The sequence below is a fragment of the Natrix helvetica genome (genome assembly GCF_964273705.1).
Source record: "Natrix helvetica genome assembly, contig: HAP1_SCAFFOLD_144, whole genome shotgun sequence".
In the NCBI taxonomy this organism is placed as follows: Eukaryota; Metazoa; Chordata; class Lepidosauria; order Squamata; family Natricidae; genus Natrix; species Natrix helvetica.
This window is the reverse complement of record NW_028113619.1, coordinates 38,158-57,665: the sequence shown is the minus strand read 5'-3', so window position 1 is coordinate 57,665 and position 19,508 is coordinate 38,158. Positions and strand designations below refer to the sequence as shown.

Sequence of the window (19,508 nt, the reverse complement as noted above, 5' to 3'; positions counted from 1 at the left end):
CGAATGTTGATCTTGTGACCGTGGGCATGGAAATCACTTATTTCAGTGCCCTTGTAACTTCAGGCACTTGCTAAATGAATAGCAATAGCCATGGCCTTTAGACTGATATGCCGCTTCACGGTGTTTTCCAGCCCTCTCTAAGCAGTTTGCAGAGTCAGCCTCTGGCCTCAACAATCTGGCTCCCCATTTGACCCACCTCAGAAGGCTGAGTCTACCTGGAACCTAGTGGGATTCAAACAGCCAGCAGAAGTAGCCTGCAGTACTGCTCTGTGACCATTGCGCCACTACGGCAATTAATGGTTGTAAGTTGAGGATTACGTGTAAATGTAAGACTTTTAGCTTCCTCTGAGGATCTGCCACATCCCTTTTATAATCAAGCCACCTTGTGGCAGTCAGTTCCACAGGAGAATTATGTGGCATCTGCTGAAGCCCTTCTTTTCTTGCAATAGGCCAGGCAGAAGATGCCCTGGTAGCATTACGAGACCTCTTCAGAGTTCATGCATCTTTCTAATTTTTCCCCCCTGTACATCTCTCTGGTAGTTTTTGCTGTTTTTTTTAAAATTGGCCTGGACAGGTGGCACTTTTACTGGGAGCTTGGAGGGAAGGGGCAGGTCATCCTTTGCCTGCAGCTGCTTCAGACACTTCCCTCACCCACCCACCCACCCACCCACCCGCAGACCAGGAAGGGGCCTTGGGTAGCCTCGGCTTCTGTGGATGGAGGAATCCCCTGTAAAATGGAAAGGGGGGTGAGGAAGCCCCGATTCACTGGCCGGTTCCTCCCTCTGCCTGGTCTGCTGTTCTCCTGGACCACTTTGGCAGAGCCAACCGATGCGAACGTGTTCTGCCCAGCACATCTGTTTTGCAAGGGGCTGCATCCCAACAGCTGCACTTCGTTTAAAGGCTGTGTAGGGGTGGCTGGGAGAAAGGAAGCACATTCCTGAAATAAACCACCTTTGGAATCTGCGGTTTCATTTGGGTTTTGTGTGAAGAAGGTTGAGAGTCTGCAGGCTTCAGGCCATTGCCATCCGGCAGCCACGCAGTGAGCTTGCAAAGAACAGTCAGTTGGCCAGCCAAGGGGCAAGGCTGCTGTGTTTGTGCAGGCCATAAAGAAGCCATTAATTACACCAGTCCAGCTTTTGGCCAATGAGGCTTCCCAACGAGAAGGGGGGAGGGGGAGGGGGAGACAGCGACTAGACCAGTCTATCTTCCCTGCCTTTCTCTGGCTCCAGCCCTCCAGGTAGCCGCTGGGCAAGCCTTGTGCCTGGCAGCCAGGTGGGTGCTGCGACACCTTGAGCAGCTCATGGTTTCCTGCTGGGGAATCTGAAGGTAAGTCACCGGTTTCTGGCTGGAAGCATCATCTCGGGAGCCTGGTGGGCTGCATTTTAGGCGGGCGGCCTTGGCTTTCCCAGGAGTCCAGAGGGGATCCTTCTCAGCCCTCTGCAGCCCCTCGCGTCTTTGGGCTGCTCTTCCTCCAGCTGGCCTGAGCACCACCTCGGCTGCTAGCAGAGGGGGGATAAGCGCATGGGGCAGGAAGGAGCTCCAAGGGTGAGGGGCAGAGCGTGGCCTGGGGGCTGCCGGTTACAGTACCTGCTCATCAGTGGAGGCCAGAGGGTAGAGGGCAGCAGGCTTTGTGGCGTGTGCCCTGTGGAGAGAAAAGGGAACGGGTGGCATGGGGATCGCTCTCCTTCCCACTCGCCTGGGCTTCCTTGGGGGGGCCTTGCACCCTAGGTGGGCCTGCACAGAAGTGGATGAGGACGTGGGCCAAGCAGGAAGCAGGGCTCCACCTGGCTCTCCTGCTGTGAGGCTTCCTCTCACCTGCTTGCCTGCCTCCGGTGCTTGTGAACATAGAAGAGGAAGGCGAGCGCTGTGGCCACAAAGAGGGATCCAAAGAGAATAGCCAGAATGTCCCCTGCAGAAAAAGGTCCCCTGATGATGAATTCCCCCATGGAGGAGAGAAGGCCAGCTGTGGGGAGGGGGCACGTATCAAGTTGGTCTTTGAAACATTTTCAGACTGCAGCCTCTCAGATCCAGCCGGTAGGATTAATGTTGGGAATTCACACGCAGCAACCTCCCTCCCCTCTGCACCCCCAAGTGGCTGCCGAGTTCAGGCTTTAGGGGCAGGCAAGTCACCTCTGGGAGCCCTGTGGAAGGACCTGGCCCTTTTCTGGGCGCAGGAGCTGTCCCAATTGCTGTCAGTGTCGCCATCACACTTGCTGTGGGAAGGGAGTGCTGGCACGGCCAGTTGCGAGCAGGTGCCCAGGCACTTACCTGTGTGAAGGGAGATGCCCAGCCGCTTCTCAGCATCTGGAAGCAAAGCAGAAAGAAGAGGCAGAGCAGCTCAGAGGTTGGGAAGAAGTAGATCCAAAGCCCCTGCAAGCCGCCTTTCTTGAGTTGGAGGTGCCCAGAGCCCCCACCCCCACCCGCTGAGAGTTGAGCAGCAAACACACCTAATAAATTGCTGCAGTTGCTTGCAAGAGAGAGAGAGAGAAAAAGAGAGCTGGGGTCACAAGAGCTGGCCATAGGGTAGTAAAAGTGGCTGGTTTTGGGCGGTGCCCAAGAAGTAAACTCTCCCTGTGCCAGCCTGATTCGCATCCCGAGAAGAGAAGAGCCAAACATTCTGGAGCATAAACTGCCAGCAGCCCAATTGCAGCCCAGCCTGCAGGGCTTGTGTGGATGGTGGTGACACTGCTGAGGTGCAGCCGCTTCAGTTCTGCTCTTGGACCGGCTTCCTGCCAGTGAAGCCTCAGGCCCCCAGAGGATGACACTTGCACTCTTCTTCCCCAGGAGATGTTTGGACTCCCCAGCCGCTACCTTGCTTGACTCCCAGCCCAGCTGAAGGGGATCGTTAGCTGCTCCTTCTGAGCCCCCCCTGCTCTTCCCTGTGCCCAGTGGGGGCTTCTGATCTGGGACAGGCAGCCCCCTCCCCACCCCCAGCTTCTGAAATTGTCCTTGAAGCAAAGAAGCAGGCAGCCAGCCTGGTGTGGCCCGGTGAGTACCTTTTCCAGAAGTGGGGTCAAGGCCATCTCTTGGGGCGCCACCTGGCAGAGGAGAGGAGAGACCTCCGCCTAGAGGGAGACAGCAGGGACTCAAAGCTTCTTCCTTTCTCTTCTTCTGCTCCTCCCCCCCCCCCCCCAGCAGAAGCATCCAGAGCCAGCTGCCTATTAGGATCCGGGTGGCGGTGTCCTCCTTCTTGCATTCTGGGTTGCAGCTGAAAGGTCCTGTCCGAAGCAGCTAGAGCCAAGACCGGTGGCTGCATCCCCACAACAGAGGTTTGAAAAGTGTGGGGCCAGTGGCAGCCTCCCATCCCAGCTTCTCAATCCCCTTTAGTCCTCCTGGTGGCCACCAGGGGACAGGAACTCTCTGAGATGCTTGTGTGTGTGTGTGTGTGGAGGGGAGATAAGCCAAGGGGTCTCTGTGGGGGCGGTTGGGGAAGTACCTCCCTGGCCTGTTTCTGCCACTGCCCCAGATGGAGGGAGTCATTTCTTCCTGGCCTCTCCCGTGAGTTGACCTGTGGGTAGAGAGTGACGGAACCCCCAACAAGGCCGGCTGACCCCTTGGGCTTAATTCGCTGGGTTGGGGCAAGCGGCCCCGGCCCTCTGCATGAAATGAACCCCCGCGTTAATTCAACCGTCAGGTTAAAGGGAACAGACGGGGAGGAAGTCCTGAGCACCGAAGCTCTCAGCACAAAGCAGCCCTGCCCCCACAAGCCCTCCCGGCCCAGGACAGGCGGGAACTCTGGCACAATACCTGCTTCAGGCTCTGCCTGGCCCCCTCCGTCCTCTAAGGGCCCGCCACCCTCTAAGGGCCTGCCGCCTGCAAGATAAGCAAAGGAAGGTCAGCTCTCCCCTCCTATCGCCAGGCCCACTTGGGCCCCTGCCCCCCCTCCCGGTCTTCTGGGCGGGTCTCCTCTAGAGGCCCCTCGCCCGTCCAGGTACCCCCAGGGCAGGTGTCCCGCCTCCTGGAGGGGCCCCGCCTGGGTACCTCAAGAGGGTTGATAGCCGTGGGGAAGAAAGGCGGCATCTAGCCAGGACCTGCTTTTATCATCCCGCCCCGCCCCGCCCCGACAAAAAGCCCGAAAAGTCCCGCCCCCGCAGAGCGCTGGTGCTGTCCAGGCTCCTTCTCTTACACGCGGGCACCCGCAGGCGGAGCCAACCCGGGAGGCTTCAACGCCCCATTTCAATCGCTCCATCCAGGGCACAACGCCCGGGGGGGAGGGAGCGGGGAGGGAGCGAATCTATCCGCATCCCAGCGGGAAAAGGGGGTCCGTGAGTCTCCCGCAGAGTCTTCGGGGAGGGGTATAGGAGGGGTCTTTGTCCAGCCGCCCATCTCGCCAAAAGGCCACTCCGTTTCAGCCGAGGTTCCCGTCGGTGGGAAGCAGAGAGGCCGGGTTAAGGCAGCGCCTCCCCCGTGCGGGGCCCGTTTCGGCTGTTCCGGAGAGCTCCGACTCGAGGTCCAGAGCGAAGCTGGGAGCTGGCAGAGGAGCCTGCGGCCCCGGCTTCTTCCGCCTGCCAAGGAGGGTCACCGCCTTCTGTTGGCCGGGCAGCCCTGGGATGCCGCTTGGCCGTTCCCGCCCTGGGGAGGAGCCGGGCAAACACTCCTTCGCTTGGCCGAAGGAGTTCCGGGCTGGGCCGGGCGTCGCGGATCAGGCGCGGTGAAGAGGGAGCGGCTTGTGTGCTTTCCAGGGCTGCGGCAGAGGCCGGGCAAACGTCGAACCTTGAAAAGGAGGCGAGGGGGGTGGGATGGGAGTGACCCAAGGAGAGGCCAAGCACCTTGTTACTCATACCTTGCTCACCTCCTGCTTGGATGACTGTAATGGGCTCTATTTGGGGCTGCCCTTGAAGTCCCCTCAGAAACTGGTCCAGACTGTGGCAGCTTGTGTGGTGATGAGTTGCTGCCATGCTCCCAGCTTCTTTCAGGTGCAGTTCCAAGCGCTGGTCGGTCCTCACAGGACCAGGCTACCTGCACGACCCCCTGTCTTTTCCAGGCCAAATGGGCTGGGCCTGCTTCCAGCCCCTTCCCTTAAATATTGCCCTCTAATGGGAACCAGAGAGCCTGCCTTTTCCGTGCCCTACGCATCACTTTCCCCCTGAAGGCCTCCTCCTCTGTCGTCCTAGCCTTCTGTGAAGCACTGGGTCCCCCCCACCCCGGTCTTCTGAACCACCAAGGCGGTTCTTTTGCCATGTGGAGTGGCATATAAACTTAGCTAAATTAATAAATAAAACAGCAAAGCATGGTCAAACATCCCAACAGAAGAGTCATCTTGGGAGGTGCTTCCATCAGGTTTCTCCTAACCAAGAGCTCTCTAGAAAGGTGAAAGGAAGGTATAGACATACCAGTTCCCTCCAAATCAGCTGGGCCAGCGGGCAAGCTGGGCTGGCGTCCAGCAGCATTTCTAGGCCGGCTGAAGGGCCAGTGGTGTGGAATAAAGGGCTGGCAAGGGGGAGATGCTCTGGGTGAGCAGTTCCCCAAACCGGAATCAAGGGGTGCAGCCGGGTGTACTGTCTGATGCACCTTTCAAGGGGTGTCAGGTATTTAGATTTCCTAGTTGGGACTTTTCTTAAACTGGGATAGTTTGGCGATACCAATTCACATATGGATTCTCGCAGATGACTTCTTCATCTTGAATGTTGCCTCAATCCTTTGCTTCTTCCCAGACTGTCTTTTTAGTTTGGTTCATTATGGTAAATTCACTCGAGAACCCGCTTTCATCATCCGCACCCACGTTTGGGCCCCTGAGCTTAGCCAGAAAGACTGGATCAGAAGCACCAAGCAGGAAAGACTTCCCGGCTCCCAGAAGATGGTGGCTGACTTTCAATCATCACAATGAGTCACTCCCCCCTTTCTCTCCCCAGTGTGGACTTTGCAAGGGAGTGGAAGCAGACTTTGTGTACCTGCCTGAAGAGGAGGTGCTGGCAATAGCCACTCCCCCACATGCCCGTACAGTTTCACAGGTGGGTGGAAGCATCTCTCTCCACAGAGGCTGCTCAGGAAGACAAGGTGGAAGCTTCCGCTGCTTAGTCCTTGCTCACTGCTGCCTTGTTTCACCAGTCTTGGTGGCAGCTGGTCAGCCATGCTTTCCATGTTGTCAGAAACCTTTTTTGGTTTGGGTCTCTACTAGATCATACACAGTAGACAGAATTTGTCTTCCATTCCATTCTCACGGGGAATCCCACCTCCCATGAGGTAGAAATGCCCTGCCTCCTCCTGGCATTTTAGCGTACAATGAAAGTGACTCTCTTCCCCCAAAAGGAAGATGCACATTAATAAAAGGAGGATGGGGGGTATACCCATCCCCCCCACCAGAAGAGACCGACATCTGCTTCTCCCAGGGGCCTCTAGGTCGGACCTAGGCATGGAGCTGGATCCCCTGCCCTTTGCTTAGCTGGCTTTGGAGAGAGTTGAGTGTGCTTGAAAGCCCCCTCTAGCTTGGGAGCTATCGCCACCTCTGTCTCCCTCCCTCCCTGCCTGGCTGGCTGCTTGTGGGATCCCGAGAGGTTCCCAGCTTGTCATGGGGAGAAGACAGAATGGATCCCGTTACCCAAGGGCCTCTGCTGACGGTTGGCACTGCCTTGGTTTTAAAAAATTAAGAAGTCGTATTCTCTGGCCACAAGCTCATGAAAGATCGGAGATGTTAAAATAAAAGCCCAGCAAAAGTGGGAGATTCATCCCCAAAAGTTGACAATTAACCTTTAAGTACAAAAAGATGGAGAGTCCCGAGGGTGGATTCTGATGGACCTTCCAGGGACAGAAGAGGAGGACAAGGCATGCCAAGCCAAGGACTTTGAGGGCAAGGGGTCCCCAGGGAGGAAAGGGAACTGCTCCCTCCCTCAGCACCAAGATGGGCAGGCTTGGATCAGGCCCCAAATGGGCCATTAGGAGGATTCTGGATAATTGTGGACTAGAACTGGGCCAGAAACTCTCCAAAGGCAGCCTTATCCTTATGTAGCCTTCTTGGATTGAGGAATTCTTGTATGTGAGGCTGCTTGACAGGAAGTGCTTTTCCTTTCTGGAAACAGGTGGACTTTGGCTCACTTACCCGGTGGCTGAATCTTCTCCAGGCTCTGGAAACTTGACAGGACGCTACGGCCATCAAGGTCCTGCAGCAGGCGGAAGTTGCTCTGGATGGGCTCCTCCTCGTCTCCTTGGAGGGTCTCCTCCAGCAAGGAGATCTGCAGGGAGAAGGGCCAGCAATGGTCACCCGGAGGGGGCAAAGGACTCAAAGGAGGAAGAGGGGAGGACCAGGGAGCACAGACCTGTTCCTGGGAGAGCCAGACTGTCTGGTTAAAGACTGTCCAGTTCACCGTCTGGTAACAAGGTGGGGTGGTCAGGGAGCCATTGTAGCGGAAATAGCGATCGAGGTCGTAAGGAAGCAGCTTGGCTACATCAAAGCCAGCAACGGCCGTTTCCTCTCCTGAGAAAGGAGAAGCCTCTGTGAGGATCCTGCCAGGAGGATGCAGAGAAGCAGACGGATAGGAGCCCTCCAGATGGGCACTGCCGCATGAAGAGAAGGGCACCCAAAGGTCACCCTAAGAGCATCTCATTCAGATGAATGGAGTGTGGTGATGAGAGGCATTGTTGCCACTCACACAAGTAGCAACAGTTGTGGTTAATCAAGACTGTGCCAGTGTGCCCACTTCTTCTGACTTCAGTCCCTTGCCTCCTCAGCCCTGCTCTTCTGCCTCAGAGGGTCGTGTAGGGAAGAGGTTTTTAAAGGCAGCCGGGGCAGCGACCGAGGACCAGTGCAGAGAAGCCTGCTGGTTCTCGCTTTCTCAGCCAGGCACCCCGGAGGTAGATGCGCCCCATGGATATGGCAGCATCGCTTGCAGGTGACAGCGGCCTTTCTCCTGCCTGGCTCCAGTACATCCAGGTCTCCTGCTGGGTGATTTTCTGCTGGGCCCAAAACAGAGAAAGGAGGGGGAACAGCCCCCTGCCCCCTTTTACCTTCCTCCTTGATATCACTCAGTTGTTTGAGGATGTGCTGATATGGTTCATTTGTTTCCATCCCCACCTGAAACGAGACAAAAACAGCAGCGAGAGGTCTGTAGGCCCTCTGCCTTGTGTGACCAGGGGCCCTGCTTCCCCAGAGGGAGGCTGGGTGGCCCCTGCTTTATGTACAAACAGCATCATCCGTTGTACATTCAAAACAAAACTAAGATCTTCTAAAACAATCCTCCCTGAAGGGCAGCTGGTGGAAATGCTGCCAGTGTTCCAAGGGTCACTCCTGCAGCACTGCAACTGCCTGGTCCACCCCTCACTTCTTTCACACATGACCCCCCCCCCCCCCGCCCAAAATCACCTGCAGAAATGCGGCCAGCACAGCCAGCCCTCCAGGCTCACTCGCAGCCTCCTGGAAACTCTCAAATCGGGAGCTATAATGGACCACATGAATCTGGAGGCAAACACAGAGAACAGCACTGAGCACACTCCAGAGGCCCCCCTGCTGGTCCCCATGGAAGGGGGGGGGGCGGTCAGCCATTTGTACACAAAAGAAGATTGTGCTTCATGGGACTGTCAGGATAACCCAGAGCACCTGTGTTACACAACCGCAATAAAACCCTGGGAGAAAATCCCATTGCCCCTATGTGTCCCCCACCCCCTACACAGTGAGGAAGAGGGGAGGAAACTCTGGAGTCTCAAGCTCCTGGAAAATAACTTTTGACCCCAGAGAGGAAATTCCGAAGACCTCACTGCAACCCCTTGGAGTCCTAGAAGAGGGAAACGGCCTGTACTCCCCATTCAAATGATATTATTACATTTTGCAAAGCATACACATTTTTTTCTTCTTCCAATAATCTTATGACATTTTTCCAAAGACCCCATAGGACTCATCGGCAGCGCCGTACCTGGGTTTGGCTTCAAGGCCAGTGAATCCCTTCCTCTCTCAAGACCTAGAAAAGGGAGCAGCTGCCCAGCAAGGCAGCTTGAGCTCTTTGGCAGGAGCCCTGGACAAGAGACCGGGATTTACCTCACCCGCGTAACGGTGCCCATCCACTGTGTGTTCGGAGCCAGGTTGGGTGTGCCCCGATCCCCAATGCAGGTGCAGCTGGGCTGCTTGGTATGGCTGGGGGAAGCCACCCCCACTGAGGGTCATTTTCTTGGGCAGACCTAGAAGAACTGGGGAAGGGAGAGAAGGATTGTCAAGGCAGATGAGAGCAGGGGGGGGGGGGCTTTCTATTCCAGTGCTTCAGGCAGGAGAGCAGCATGTCTTCCCAGCATCTGTGGCTTGCTGGGAAGACATGCTGTGGCCACACTTAATCCTTATTTGCCTGCCTGCAGGGCAGAACAAGCAGGTTTGCCCCTTATACTTTCCCATCTCTCCATGCCCATAACATCCCTCACTCAGCTCAGACCCCCCCCCCCCATTCCCCTTCTTCTCAAGGCCTATGGGACAAAAGTAGGTGGGCAGGGAGACCTCTAGCTAACTGCAGCCCCTCCTGGGAACCCCAGGCTTGACTCTGGAAGCCCAGTGGGCAGCATCAGAGCAAGTTGCTGGAGGGAATTTGAAAAGAAGGCCTGGAGCCTGGCACACCATTAACTCAGATCAGGGCTCCCCTCCTAGGCAGAAAGTCCAATGTGATATTCTGGAAAACCTTATTGCAAGAAGTACTCTTTCAGTGTCCCCAGCTGGGTGGCTGTTATCACCTGAAGAGCCACTGTTGGCCCTGGGAGTGAAACACCCAGTTCTGCTTCCTGACTAACGACTCGCCATCAACCTTGCGGAATTTATTTTTCAACTTGCAGAAGGCAATGGGCAATGGGACAGGATCCCATCTGCTAACTGTGGCTGACATACGCAAGATACGGAGTCAACTGCCAGGCACAAAGTTTTTTCATTTTGTGGAAATGTCCCAATCCTCAGTGTGATCTGGAGATTTGTCCTTGCGTTGCAGTGAAGTCTATGTTGATAGCAGAGACCTTAACTACCAAGGGAGGGTCCTGCCTAGAGCAAAATCCCAGAGAATTCTATTCTGGGGAAGAAGAAGAAAAGGAGACCCAACTGCTCACAGGTTCCTTGTTAGTGCAAACCTCAGGGCTTGAGTAGCCTGGGCTACTCCAGGATCCCTAGGGCTAGTGAGGTGAAGGCAAGTTGGATGGACTCCGTTAAAGTGGGGGTGCCACTGGAAGATCTGAGGACCCAGATTGGGCACAGATCATCCTGAAGAAAATCTGTGTGGTCACTAAAAATCAACATGACGGCATATAATCGGTCGACCGAGGACAGGAAGAAAACAGAAGACAGTTTCAGGTGGGAAGCACCCTTTGCCATTGGGTTCCCTAGCCTGCCAGGCCTTGACTCTCTTTTCCCAGGACAAGGTAGAGGACACTCTTCGGCCCTTGAAGGGCAAACTCCGTCCTTGGAAAGAAGAAGTGGAGTCAGCGGCTCCTGTCTCTGGGAAACCCTAACAGAACTTCCTGACAGGGAGGGAAGTGAATGCCTGAATGGAGGGAATGGAAGTAGCAGGAACACCAATGCAAAGGGATCGTTTAGAAGAAGGACAAGCAATTTAAAGGAGGCCACCAGGAGACAGAGGGATGAAGAACCATCACCGAGGGCAAAAGCCAATGACGTCAAGGAGGCAGTTATTGGCAGACGATCCTTCAAGGAGTTTGAAAAGGACGACTGTAGGCTCTTTCTTGATAAAAAGGGGAAATGTGGGGTGGATGGTCCCTCCACCAAATGAATTTGGTGCTGAACAACAGGGTGGTCCTTCATGGAGCCACATCCAGATGTTTGCAGTAGGGTACTTCAGGCTTCCATCCCAGAGCCGTCCCAGGATGTTCCTCTTAAATGGAACGTGGCGTGTGCTGTGTGCAGAAGAAGAGGCTGAGGAGAGCCACCAGAGCAGCCATCCGATACGGAGAGAGGGTGTAGATGTGTTCTCTATAGTCACCAAGAGTAGGATAAGAACCAGGGAAAGCTGCAGAACAGCCTGCCTCCTGGAGAGGAGGAACCAACATTTCCAATGCTTTCATTCTATAACATACTCAGTGGTGGGTTCCTAACTGGTTTACTACCAGTTCGCTGAGAGGGCGTTTTGTGCATGCGCTGCTTGCTTTGCTCATGTGGCCACCACGCATTGCTGCACATGCACTGTTGACTGAAAACTGTTCTGCGCATGAACAGAAACATGCCAGTGAAGGCAGAAGAGACCAGGGAACTGGTTCTGGGGCGTGGCAGGCCTGGGTCGCTGCTGGTTCCAGTGACCCAAGCAGCCATATCACTACTGGTTAGGCAGAACCAGTCGGAACCAGTAGGAACCCACCACTGAACATGTTGCCTGCTGTATGTTCCATAAGCACCAAAAGTAAGTGAACGATTGCTGTATGTAGCCAAAACAAAGCCATGGGAAATGAGAAGCCATGGCAGGAGAAGGTCATGGAAAAAGAAACTCAAGGACAGAAGTCTCTAGAAAAAAGATTCTAAAAACACAATGCAAATAATTAAAGTGAAGAAAGAAATGGAAGAGGTCAATGCGTATGTACAAAAAGCTTTATGTGGAGTTTTGAAATCAGAAATGAATTCCAGCAAATACCCGTTTGACAGGAGATCAGGAAAGGGAATCTGCTATGGTTGGCAATGGGTGCCAAGAAAAACAAACACAACCTCATCAGATACATTCAAAATAAAATAAAAGGGATGAATCAATATACTACCTTAGTAAACCCTGATAGGTGGAAATGAACCAGAGTTTCTCTAGTCCTATTTTGGGTAAATCATTATCAATGAGAATGTCAGGGAATGGGGAATGGAGAACTGATGCCTGGAGTCAGAGAATATCTCTTTACACTGAAGATTTTAACATATCCAGGGTCAGAGATACTGTGTCCAGGCTTACTACAGAAAGGAAATGACCATCTTGGTTAAACCCTTACGGATTATCTTTGAGAAATTCTGAGCTCCCAGGTGGTTGGACAAGAAGTATCCAAATCTTCAAAAAGTGGGGAAAGGAAGGAAGACCCAGCAAGCTACAGACCCATCCGTCCCACCTAATCCTTGAGAAGACATTGGCCAAGCAGGAAGGAAAGAGATGGATTCTAGGAAACCCCTGATAACGATGAGGTGAGTAACAGAATTTAACATGGAGTTTTCAAAAACCAGAATGACTTCTCTTGTCAAACTCATTTTTTTGATTGGGGAACTTCTGTAATCAATTGTGGAAGGAGCTTGTTGCTTTTGGGTGGCAAGCTATAAGCCCCTTCTCTTTCGAATGCGTGTGGATACCATCCATTAACATTCTGATCAGCAGCCAATTAAGGGTGGGCTGCACTGATGGGCAAGAGGAGCATGGACGCACTTCTTGCACTTGTTGTCACTTTCCTAAAGAAACCCCACACCTGGTGCGGCAAGGGGACCTTAATGACCCTGTTGCTCCCTCCTTAAACACTCTCCTTTCTGGGACTTGCATTGTGCTTGAATTCAAGCGCCGCTTCCGGTCAAGTTCAGGAAAAGGCCCCCTTTCTCCAAGGAGGCACTGACTGGTGCAGGCAGCCTGCCTGCTTCTGGGACCTCTGAAGCCCTTTTCCTGGGTCCTATCCAAACAGCCGCACACCCTTCAGCCCTGGTTCAAAAGGGCCCACTAACGGTTCCACACCAACTGGAGAATGGAATGGGCTCGGCTGGGGGCCTTTAATCTCCAATCTGTTTATTGAGGTCTTGGATGAGGAGCTTATCAGGTTTGCAGATCATGCCAAATAGGGTGGAAGGCATAACGCTGCAAGAGGCAGAAATAAAATTCAAAACCGAGATGGTAAGAGATGGATGCACAGTTTCTTCCCTTAGGAAAGTGGCCCTGAGAATCAGGGATGCCTGGCTTGATTTTGGCATTTCTGAAAAAGGTTGCAGGCTGAATATAACTACTACAAAACTACTACTAGCTACAAAAAAATGGTCAATATGATCTTAGAGTAGCTGAGCAGAAGAATGCATTTGAAGTCACAGGAAGTTTCATTTTATTCTTACTTTGCTTTCTGCCTTGGTGAGACCCTTCCTTGAGTGCTTTTATCCAGCTCCCTTCATCACATTTGAAGTCAAAAAGGATGACAAACGTGATCAGGAAGTGAAAGCTATCATCTCATGAAGGGTGAAAGCAGCGCCTTTCCCTGAGAATCCTGTCTATTTTGGCCAGCAGTTCTGAAGGCTGATCAGTTTTGTTAATGAAATCCTTAAAATCTATCAGCTGATCTCCCTTTCATGGATGTAGTCAAGCGAAGACAAGGGAGACTTTCAACTGAGGGGGCTGGACTCCACAATTCTGGGGTCCTTCTAAGATGGATGGCAAGACTGGTAGGACCGCACTTGGAATATTGTGTCCACTTTTGGTCACCATGATACAAAAAGATGTTGAGGTTCTGGAAAGAGCCCGAAAAGAACAACGAAGATGATTAGGGGTCTGAGGTTAAACCGCATGATGATTTGGGGAACTAGATATGTCTAGCCTAAGAAAGAGAAGGACGGTGGTATGATAGCAATGTGCCAATATTTGAGGGGGGGATGTCAACCTGTTCTCCAAAGCACCTGAAGGCAGAACAAGAAGCAACAGATGGAAATTAATCAAGGAGAGAACCAACCTGAAACTAAGGAGAAATTTCCTGACAGTGAGGACAATTGATCAAAGGAGAACAGGTGCTCCGACACTGGAGGCTTTTAAGAAGAGATGGCACAGCCATTTGTCTGTAATGGATCTCCTGATTGAGCAGGCGGTTGGACTAGAAGTCCTCCATGGTCCCTTCCAACTGTGGCATTCTGTTATTGCTCCCACCATCAAACACAAATATGGTGGCCTTTCCTGGCCTTTATCACAAATCAATCCATCTTCTGTCAAAGGACAAAGTAAGATGAGCGGCTAATAAGTTTTACAAATAAAAACAAACATACAAACAAACTTGAACAGTGACTAGGGATCCTTGTAACTGGTGCTTATAATTAAAATAAGTAATTACAAAAAAGGGGAAGGGCAGTGATAGCCATGCAATCAGAGCCCCAACCTGTCCCCTGTGATGTAAGTGACCCTGCCTCACCGCAGCCACACACACACCCCAGTGAGGTCGGGAGTCCTGGACTCTGGATAAGTCCCGCTGTCTTTCTGCTTGAGGGTTGTAGCCTAAGGATAGAAGAGAGTATTTGTAGCACGGAGTTCCTTGTTGCACTCAGAGTTTGGCTGTTTTCTTGCAGACATTTCATTACTAAACTAAGTAACACTATTTGAGCACTGATGATGTTACCTAGTCTGGTAATAAAACATCTGCAAGAAAACAATCAAGTGCAGAGATCACCAAGGACCCCACAGTTCTCTCCTGAAGTGGACCAGTCTACCGAGCAAGTCCATCTGTTGGCTTGCCTGTAACAACCGCGCAACCCCTTTCTAATCCTGTAGTTGGGAAGGATCCCTTTGTGATCCTGAAGAAATGTGATCCTGGAGTTTGGGCGTCACTGTCAGGGACCCTCCGTGGGGCAAGGGCAAGGACAGAGTAGACTCAAAAGCCAAGCTGAGACCTGGCACCAGGCACAATCGGTTTTCCTTGTAGTACCACAAGAAGCCCAGTTATGAGGAGGGAGGCCGAGAGGTGGCCCTTGTCCAAGGAAGCAGGAGGAATTCTGAACCAGCCTGGCCACCTGCTTGGAGCTTCCGGGGACGCCGCACCCAGCTGATGCTCAGCAGCCCCATGATGCTCACCCGTGTGGCCATTGTTCTTCAGGGACAGCGCCTCTTTGGGAGGCAAATCGTAGCCAGACAGGAGCAGGGGTTCCAGCTTGGCGCTGAAGCTGACAGCAGCTGTGTTGATGTTGATGGGTGACTGCATGCGACCCTCACAGTGGGGGAACATGGATGCCCATTCTGGCATGTCTGGAAGAGAGAGACACGCTTCAGGGGCCTCAGAGCCATTGACCTGCCTCAGAGGTTGGGGAACGTTGGGTGGAGACTTAGGGCAAAGGGGAAAGTTTGACAAGGAGGAAAAGGGGAGCCTGGTCAGCCTCACTTCTGCTGCTCTTCCAGAAAATGCAGGATAGAATGAAAAGGAGACTTCCAGGTGGTTTTTCTGGGTCAGGGACTTCACACACATCTTCCCAGCTCTGGCAGGTGGGCTGGCAGCTCTGGGCTGGGCGGGCAGGAGGGAGGGAGGGAGGAGGCAGCTACCCATGGAATGCAGTCAGATGCCCTTGGGGTGGGGGTGAGGGCTCAGTGCAAGGACAGTTCTTATTGCCTCTGCTGCAGGGAGGAATGCGGGCAGTGGGCATGATCAATGACCCACAAGGGCTACAGTAGGACTGCAGGGGGTGGGGGGCAGGGGAGGGACAGGAACGGGCCTTCCCTGCTGCTACAATTTGAGGCCTAGATATGCCCAGGCAGGCTTTGGGCTCAGTGGAGCCGGAGAAGACCTGCAGCAGGTGTGACCAGGGATAGCTGATCATTAACCAGACTTCACCTGGCCAGGGGCCCAGGGGAGCCAGAGCAGGCCTTTACCTTGGTAGCTCCAGTGATGGTCCTTGTGCCTCGGAAGACCTGGGGAGCAAAGAAGAGAAGCTGACTCCAGTTGCTGCCCCCACCATTCCCTCCCCACAAAAGCAAAAATGAGAGATTCCCCTTGCTCCTCCCCCACTCCATTTTAATTCTGACATGGAGAACAGTGTGGCTGATTTACTCACACAAACACACACAGAGCACTTGAATGATAGCCCAGGCCAGATGTCGGATAGTGGGCTAAAGAGCTAGAGCACCTGCCTGCCTCCCTCTTCCACAGGTTCCCCGGGTGACCCCAGAGGAGTCCTCAGGGTGGACCTGAGACACCTGAAGGAAATGCCCGTCTAAACCACCTTCTGCTTTGGGCAGATCTTTGCCTCTCAAAAGAGACTGGGGGATGCTTCCACCCAGGCAGTGGCTGGCAAATTCCTTGTACTGCTGCCCCAGCCAAGCTGCTTTCGGCAAAGGGGGGGGGGGAGAAATTGGGGTAGGGTTGAATGACCCAGGTATAAAATCCTTTGCAGTGTGCAATGAGGAAATTGCAACTATACCTCTCCACCTGCGCATAATAAAGCTGGAAAGCCATTGTGGTAAGATGTAGAGATGGCCACAGGTTTTGATGACTTTAAAGGCGGGGATATAAAGAAATCTCTGGGCAAGGGGCTTTGAAGACTCCATGTCACCTCCAGGTGGGGGCAACCTCCCTCCAGCCCGAGTGGCCCTGTGAGAGAGCCAGACTCCAGGGATCTTGACATGATCCAGCAGTTTAATCTTATGTAGAGAAAAAAAGAAAATACCAACCATGGATAATAGCTCCCCCCCCCCATTTCTTTTTGCACCCATGGATAACCTGTCCAAGACTTAAAAGGCTTCGGACAGACAGTCTCCAATAGCACCGCAGCCTTTCTGTTGGTCCCACCTTGAAACTTTTGGTTTCATAAACAAAAATAGCCTTGGTGAGTTAGTAGATGGAGATGCCATCCTTGGATGCCCTACAAATGCCCTGAACCAGGCAGAGCAATTGTGGACTGCAGATTCAGCTGGAAGCATAGGCTGACCTGTCATCAGCTGCCCCCTCCCCCCTCCTGGCTGCCCCTGGAGGAGAAGAGCTGCCGGCCAAGAAGGGCAGGGAGGCAGAAGGGCAGCCCAAAAGATCAACCCCCCCCCATGGAACATCTGGGAGGCACCCCAGAATTTATTTATTTAAAACATTTGCAAATCTGAAACCAAACTCTGGGTTTCTTGCAAGCAGGAACAAAGCATACACAAATAAACCCAAGAGAAGAAAACCTGGCGCCAGAGTCACCCTTCCCTGATCCCCTCCTTGCCCTGTCCCAATGCTTGGGGGAGGAGCCAGGCCTTAAGTGCACTCTTAAACCCTGAAAGGGTGGGGATCCACCAGAGGGCCTCCCGTAGGGCAGGGGCTGCTAAGGAATGAGGCTGGTTGGGGGAATGGAAGCCTCACTAAGGAAGAGAAGCAACTTCTTCCCACCTGAACTACCTGGATGAACTATTTTCTGTGACAAGTGACTCCGGCTGGAGACAGTCCTCTCCTGGCAGTGGTGCTCTAAGCCGGGGGGAGGGGGGGAAGCAAATTTTTTGCAAGGTTCTCCCTGTGCTAGGGTGGAGGGAGAGGCAAGAGAGAGTTGTAGCCACGCCTTCCTCCTCTAGCCTCTGGGACAGACTCAGTGAGCCCCTCAGACGGTCAACCTCTCCTTTTCAACCTGGGGGCAGCCCCTCCATGTTGACGTGAGGTGGCCAAAGTTTGGAGGGGTTTTTCTTCCTATGTCAAGGTCCCTTGCCCCAATTTGGTCTTAAGAGAGCTCCACTGGAACTCCTTGACCTGTTCTGGGATTGAACTATGCAAGGTGGTGAGGGAAGGGATCTACTAGGAGCTCCTGGGTGGACAAGAGCTCAGTGGAGGGCCACGTGTCTCAGCACTGCCACGGAGAGCATGTGAGGCACCCAGAAGCCCAGCATCCTCTTTGCAGAGTGACTGGGCAGAGGGGAGAAAGTGGGATGGGGGAGGACGGGTCTCTGGGGATCAGAAGGACAAAAGAGGAGACTTGGCACAACATGGAACTGCCTTGGTTGCCCAACTGCCCTTGCCCAAGAGAAAAACAGCACAATCCTGGGTGGACACAGTGACCCTTTAAAAAAGGGCACCTCATCCGAAAGACTTCTGCCCTGGTCTTCCTGGGAAAGAGTTCTCCCAGCTTCTTTGGGGTCACCCTAACTGCACATCGTGACTCAAATTCCGTCCAGCAGCTTCTTTTTTTCCCAGGGGCCAAACCCAGAGCAGCTCCATCATCCCACGGAAGGGAAGAGAAATGAAATGAGAAGGAAAGGCCTATGTGGAATCTTTTCATGAGGGCTGACTCACTGTATGGCAGGGAGCCCTTCAGGTTCAGCCCCACCAATTAACCACCACGGGGAGAATATTTTACTCTACAGTTAAGTCTTTAGGCTGCAATCCTACACCTGTTTACTTGGAGCTCAATAATATTGCTTTCAAAACTTCTGCACTAACGATGCTACACAGTAGGAACAGCTGCAGTCTCAATCTTAATTCTGAGAACTTTTGAGCAACTATGTATATGGCTGTCCTATACATGGAATCTCTACTTATGTCTCAGACGAAGCCCCCTAAATTGAATAGCTGCGTGGAGGGTCTCCCCCACCCACCCAAGGACATATTCAGCAGGCAAAAGATAATTGGAGGAGATGGCTAGATTAGGGGCCCTCATTTGTGTTGCCCAGCAGGGAAACAGGAGGGTATTTGCTCTAAAACCTGGACCTGGACATGGAGAAGGCAGCTCCCAACCTTACGAAAAGGTTCCTAACAGGAAGAAAAGGTTCCCAGCTGAACAAACCAAATGGCCACCTGCATTCTGGAGCTCAGAGGTTGAACTCTTCAGAGCTACATGCCAAATAGAAACGCTTATTGTTTCCCAACACACACACAAGAGCTAGAGAGCTCAGGTCGTTGGCCTTCATGGCAGGTGAAAATCCCGAGAGCTCCAGGGGGTAACCAAAGTCAATGCTCCAAGCAAGAGACAGGCGACCTTCCATCACTAAGGATATTTTAGGGGGGTTCCCGCATGGAGTCCATAGCCCCCTCAAGGGACCCTTCTGTTCCAAGAGCCTTTGGCGTCTTCACGGCTATCGCCTCCTTTGCCGCGCGCGGTTAAAACTTTGACTCCGGAGCAATCTTTGCTCCAGAACCGCCGGGAAAGGGAGTTGCCGGCTGTGGGCAGCCAAGGGCATTCTGGTGCCCAGGAAATTGCCCACTCCCGTCAGCCTTTGGTGCTGCCCAACGACAACCCTAATTTCCAGCCGGAGGAATTTCCTAGGGCTTCTTGGGTCGGAGGGAGGATTTCCCACTGAGCAGATTGTCGGAGGGGTTTTGCGGGAAGGAGGTCGCCCCCTCAGGCCGTCCAAATCGGAGCAGCCCTGCCGGCGGCCGCCGTTGAAGCAACAGGTGGAGCTGATGGCCCGAAACGAAGCCAGGGAGGGGGATTCTGCCGCCGCCGCCCCTCACCCACCTGCATCGTCGTCCTCCTCCTCCTCGTCGCCCGCTGCGCAAGGTCGCGGGGCGGCCCAGAGCAGCAGCAGCAGCTGCAGCGAGAAGAGACGGAGCCGGAGCCTCTTCGGGGGACTCATCTTCGTTCGCCCTCGAGGTCGCCTCTGCAGCCAGCCAGGCCGGGAGTCCGTGGCAGCGGAGCGCCTCCCAGAGCTCGAAGGGACGCGCCTGGCGCCTTTTATAGCGGGCAGTTGTGCTCCGCCGCCCCGTCTTAGCCTGCGGAGGGAAGTGCTGAGCTCCGCGCGAAGGTGCCCCCTTTCGGCCCTGGCCGAGGCTTCAAGCTTCTCCGCTCATTCTCGCCTCTGGTCGCAGCGGCTCTCCCAGCCCACTTAGCTGATTATTTGTGGCCGCAGGGATCACCCCTCCGCGCGCGCCGGAGCAGAGCTGTGTCCGTCCTCACACCGGCAGGCTGGTCACGCCCCGCCTTCCCCGTCCCCCTTTTCTGCACGATGCGTCCTCGTGGA

General features: G+C 53.7%; 1 protein-coding gene across 1 annotated transcript; it reads right to left on the bottom strand.

Moving 5' to 3' along the window:
* Positions 1 to 239: 239 nt before the first annotated feature.
* CA9 (carbonic anhydrase 9) lies at positions 240 to 19,126 on the bottom strand. Its single transcript, XM_081971815.1, has 13 exons — positions 19,007 to 19,126; positions 15,465 to 15,503; positions 14,676 to 14,846; positions 8,966 to 9,114; positions 8,297 to 8,389; positions 7,942 to 8,008; positions 7,254 to 7,411; positions 7,037 to 7,169; positions 3,748 to 3,813; positions 2,997 to 3,065; positions 2,269 to 2,304; positions 1,816 to 1,909; positions 240 to 1,642 (listed from the first exon to the last, which is right to left on the bottom strand). Exons 1-13 carry the CDS (start codon positions 19,122 to 19,124, stop codon positions 1,579 to 1,581), a joined length of 1,257 nt encoding a protein of 418 aa, XP_081827941.1. The 5' UTR covers positions 19,125 to 19,126; the 3' UTR covers positions 240 to 1,578.
* Between the last annotated feature and the right edge of the window lie 382 nt (positions 19,127 to 19,508).

Coding starts and splice junctions, on each gene's coding strand:
- CA9 (XM_081971815.1), bottom strand. CDS start 19,124: ATGAGTCCCCCGAAGAGGCTCCGGCTCCGTCTCTTCTCGCTGCAGCTG. Junction 8,009..8,296: donor TGCTGGCCGCATTTCTGCAG/GTGATTTTGGGC, acceptor GTCTCGTTTCAG/GTGGGGATGGAAACAAATGA. Junction 2,305..2,996: donor TGACCCCACTTCTGGAAAAG/GTACTCACCGGG, acceptor CTTTGCTTCCAG/ATGCTGAGAAGCGGCTGGGC.